The sequence below is a fragment of the Calidris pugnax genome, unplaced genomic scaffold (assembly GCF_001431845.1).
Source record: "Calidris pugnax isolate Ruff unplaced genomic scaffold, ASM143184v1 scaffold443, whole genome shotgun sequence".
NCBI classification, from domain to species: Eukaryota; Metazoa; Chordata; class Aves; order Charadriiformes; family Scolopacidae; genus Calidris; species Calidris pugnax.
Genome location: NW_015091173.1, coordinates 75,176 through 79,678, shown reverse-complemented (window position 1 = coordinate 79,678; position 4,503 = coordinate 75,176). Strand labels below are relative to the sequence as shown.

The 4,503-nt window shown below is 58.8% G+C and overlaps 1 protein-coding gene across 1 annotated transcript; it reads right to left on the bottom strand.

Moving 5' to 3' along the window:
* Window positions 1-567: 567 nt before the first annotated feature.
* Window positions 568-4,209, bottom strand: TXNIP (thioredoxin interacting protein). The gene is made up of 8 exons (XM_014959384.1): window positions 3,744-4,209; window positions 2,741-2,813; window positions 2,485-2,632; window positions 1,849-1,951; window positions 1,468-1,724; window positions 1,202-1,358; window positions 795-943; window positions 568-672 (listed from the first exon to the last, which is right to left on the bottom strand). Exons 1-8 carry the CDS (start codon window positions 3,991-3,993, stop codon window positions 637-639), a joined length of 1,173 nt encoding a protein of 390 aa, XP_014814870.1. The 5' UTR covers window positions 3,994-4,209; the 3' UTR covers window positions 568-636.
* Between the last annotated feature and the right edge of the window lie 294 nt (window positions 4,210-4,503).

Here is a 4,503-nt window from a genome sequence, read left to right as displayed (position 1 = left end):
CCCCCCCCCGTGACTCACCTCCGTGTAGGTGGGTGGTGGCATGAACTTGAACTCGGGGGCGTACATGAAGATGGGGCTGTCGAAGCTGTCGGGGTCATCAAGGAGGGGGGTGGTGGGGCTCTCCAAGCGGTGGTCCTCAGGAACGATGTCCAGGTAGCAAGGGGGGGCTGCAAGGGAGAAGGGGGGAGACCTATGAGATCTTCCACGTTCCACCAAACTGGTGTGGGAGGGGGGTTACGGTGGTGCCCACCCCCCTGTGGTGATGACCACCTCATGGTGACCACCACCCCATGGTGACCACCACCTCGTGGTGACCACCCACCATGGTGACCACCCACCATGGTGCATGGTCACCACCACCCACCTCATGGTGACCACCACCCACCTCATGGTGACCACCTTCCAAAACTCACCTTCTGGAGCATCTGGCAGGTTCAAGTCCACCCAGCTCATCTCGGAACTGGTCTGACTGGCCATGCTGGAGCTGCGGCTCCCGATGCCCGAGCGGCTGCCGATGACCAAGGGCAACTCCAAGATGATCTTCTTGGAGCCGGGGACGCTGACGTAGATCTGCCAGAGGGGAACAAAAGAAGCCCAAGTGGGGGCCCAAATGTCCCCTTGGGGCCCCCCCGGCGCTCACTGCACGTTGTTGTTGGCAATGCAAGGGTCCACCTGGGGTTGGGGGGGGGGAAAAAGAGGAGAAGAGCTTTAGAACCTTGAGGTGGAACCCCAAAAGGACGTCATGGTTGCTGTGGTCCATCTGCGCCCCCCCGTGTCCCCCCCCCGTGACTCACCTCCGTGTAGGTGGGTGGTGGCATGAACTTGAACTCGGGGGCGTACATGAAGATGGGGCTGTCGAAGCTGTCGGGGTCATCAAGGAGGGGGGTGGTGGGGCTCTCCAAGCGGTGGTCCTCAGGAACGATGTCCAGGTAGCAAGGGGGGGCTGCAAGGGAGAAGGGGGGAGACCTATGAGATCTTCCACGTTCCACCAAACTGGTGTGGGAGGGGGGTTACGGTGGTGCCCACCCCCCTGTGGTGATGACCACCTCATGGTGACCACCACCCCATGGTGACCACCACCTCGTGGTGACCACCCACCATGGTGACCACCCACCATGGTGACCACCACCCACCATGGTGACCACCACCCACCTCATGGTGACCACCACCCACCTCATGGTGACCACCTTCCAAAACTCACCTTCTGGAGCATCTGGCAGGTTCAAGTCCACCCAGCTCATCTCGGAACTGGTCTGACTGGCCATGCTGGAGCTGCGGCTCCCGATGCCCGAGCGGCTGCCGATGACCAAGGGCAACTCCAAGATGATCTTCTTGGAGCCGGGGACGCTGACGTAGATCTGCCAGAGGGGACAAGAAGAGCCACCGTTGTAAAGGACATCGGGGACCAAGAAGGACGGGGATGAAGCCCACCCGCTAACGAAGAGAGGCCAATTAGCAGGCACCCACCTGCAGGAAATACTCCACGCGCAGGATGTTGCAGCCCAGGATGGAAGGTTTGAGCTTCTTGACGCGGATGGTTTTGCCCCTCCAGGAGTCGGACATGCCCGAGATGATGTGGTTGCCCCGGACGCAGGAGAGCTTCTGGGTGAAGACCTTGGTCTGGCCGTTGGCCAAGTAGGTGTGCTTGGCCACGATGGCCGCCTTGGGCACCACGATGCGGGAGCAGGTGTTCTCAAAGTCGGCGTTGATGCAGATCTCATCACCTGGAGAGAGAACGTTGGGGATTTTAGGAAAAGTCTTGGTGGGATGGAGATACCCTTTGGTAGCTCCTCCATCTCCTCAACGCCCCCTCTGTCCCTGTCCCACCACCTCCCTGAGGGTTCTTACCTTCACAGAAGCCCTTCCTGTCGATCTGAGCGCTGACGGAGACGCGGCCGTCGGGGATGAACATGCAGGACACCTTCTTCTCCTTCTTGGCGGCCACCGGGGACTGGAAGAAGAGAGAGAGGAGACCATCATTGGGGTGAACCCTTCCCTGGTGAACCCTTCCTTCCTCCCCTGCTGTGACCAAACCTTCCAGTTCCCCCCGAGGCTGGAGACCCCGAGAGCCCAACAAAAGCAGAAGCTTCCCCTCAGCTTTATCCACCCTGGTGTCAATTTCTAGAAGTAACTAGAACTCCTTAAGAACTAAAATCCTTAATCCCAGCTCAGAGATAAAGCCTATTAACGAAGCCTTAACGACAGAGGACGGACTGACCCCACCTAAACAGCTTTTCCCCCCTCCTCCCCCCGCCCAGCAAAAGCAGAAGCTTCTCTTCGGGTTTTATCCACCCTGGTGTCAATTTCTAGAAGTAACTAGAACTCCTTAAGAACTAAAATCCTTAATCCCAGCTCAGAGATAAAGCCTATTAACGAAGCCTTAACGACAGAGGACGGACTGACCCCACCTAAACAGCTTTTCCCCCCTCCTCCCCCCCTCTCTCCCAATCCTCCTGGAGATTCCTGGAGAAAAGAGACACCCACCAGCAATTCTGGGGTGTTCACATCGACGGGATCCATCACTTCGAAGCGTTTCTTGATCTCCTGGGTGGGGAAAGAGGGACGCTCCAAAAAAGCCTTCACCCAATAATCCACGCAGCCGTACTTCCCCTTGAAGGTGGTACCCAATGGCCTGTGGCAAAAAAGACTTGGTTAAGACACCTGTGGCCACAAGAGGCTTTTCTGTAGAAATTTAATTGAGTTTTTTTTCTTCTGAGGCAGCAGAGTTTCTCTCACTCACCCCTGGGGAAGCTCGAAGCCGAATTTGTACTCGTATTTGTTGCCTGGTCTCAGGATGACGGAGCCGTCCCCGTCTGGGGAGAAGAAAAAGAGAAAGGAAGACGTCAGCTCCGTGGGGTGGTTGTTCTTTAAGCTCTTCTTTAAGTTGTTCTTTAAGCTTTAAATTGTTCTGTGATCCCCTGTTGTGCTTACACAGCCGGTGACGGGCTCACCCCCCCGCGTGGGGTTGAGCTGGGCCAGGTGTTTGCTAAGCACCACCCACACCTGCCCCCCCAAGAAAGAGCCCCAAAGCCCCCCAATATCTTCTCTAAAGAGAAACCAACACATTCTCTCCCTCCTTTAATCTCACTTCTCCTTTCCACACCCCACGTCCGCAGCTGGAACGCGGTGTTCCCGACTCGGGTCCCCGTTACCTCTCCTCACCACACCCCATTTCCACTTCCCTGGAACACCCAGCACCCTGTTTTTATCTCTTTTTCAAATCTCCCAAGCCTCCCCCGTCACCCCGCTTATCTCCCCGAACACTCCGCCAGGTCCCTATCTCTCCCTCGCCTTCCCCGCCGTCTCCGTGCCCGGGGAGACTCCCTTGTCTCCGGTGACATCTCCACTTGGCCACTCCTTGGCCACCACCCGTCCTGTGCTCCCTGTGCCACCCCGACACCCAGCCAAACCCCGGGGGCAAGCAGCCTGGCCGTGCTGGTAGCCACGCCAACACCTTTCTCTTTTTAGCCCTTGGCTTTCCCACTCTCAACTCTCCCCAACCAAGCGCCGCTGTCCCGTTGACGAGTTTCAAGGAATTCCCTCTTTTTCTCCCCAAGGCTCAGCCACCACCCGACCCCCCTTTTTTGCCCCGACACCCCCCAACCACAACAAGCCCGAGGGGACACAACCAAAGCCTCCCTCCAGCCTCACCCAGAGGCCAACCTGTTGACCAAGGGACAACTTTGGAGCCCTTTCCCCCGCCTCCCCCCAACCTCAAGCCCCTTGAAGCCCCAGCTCCTCACCAGTGGGCTGTTCCTCCAGGGTGAGGACGTCCTCGAAGCGCAGGTACTCCATCTCCTGCTTGCACTGCTGGGGGCCCTTGGCCCAGTTGACCCTGGCCACCCCGCAGGCCAACACCTTGACGGCGCTGACCCGCGTCACCTCGGCCACCTCCACCAGCACACGCCCGGCCACCTTCTCCCCGCTGCAATAGACCTTCTCCGGCTCGCTGAAGGCCATCACGAAGGTCTTCACCTTCTTGAACATCACCATGGCTGCGGTGAGCGGGAGGAAGTGCTAAGAAAGCAGCAAAGGGGGCTGCACGGGGCAGGAACCGGGCGGCTTTTTCCTCCGCGAAGAGGAAAAAAAGACTTGAAACTGGCTAATTTTAGTCAGAAATAACAAAAAAAAGAAGCGCGGGTTAACCCTTAGGTCGCTAGAGTTGAAGTGGTCAGGCAGGGGCACAGACGCTCCGCACCGCTCGCCACCTTCAACAGATTGAGCACGGCCCCTGCCGGCCGCCGCCTTTTATAGCCTCTGCCGCCCCGCCCCGCCCCCGCCCGCGCCTGTTGATGCCAGCAGCCCCACGCCGAGGGCGCGTGGCCAGGCGTGCTACTCGCGTGATCAGCGCCCCCATTGGTCGCCGCTGCCTTGTTTACAGCCCGGCCGGCCAATCAGAGCGCCGAGTAGGGAGCGTGGACAGCGTGTGAAGGAGAGGCGAGCGTGTTCTAGGGAAAGCAGGGTGAGGGAGGGGGCGGCGGGGGGACGGAGTGACAGCGCGGC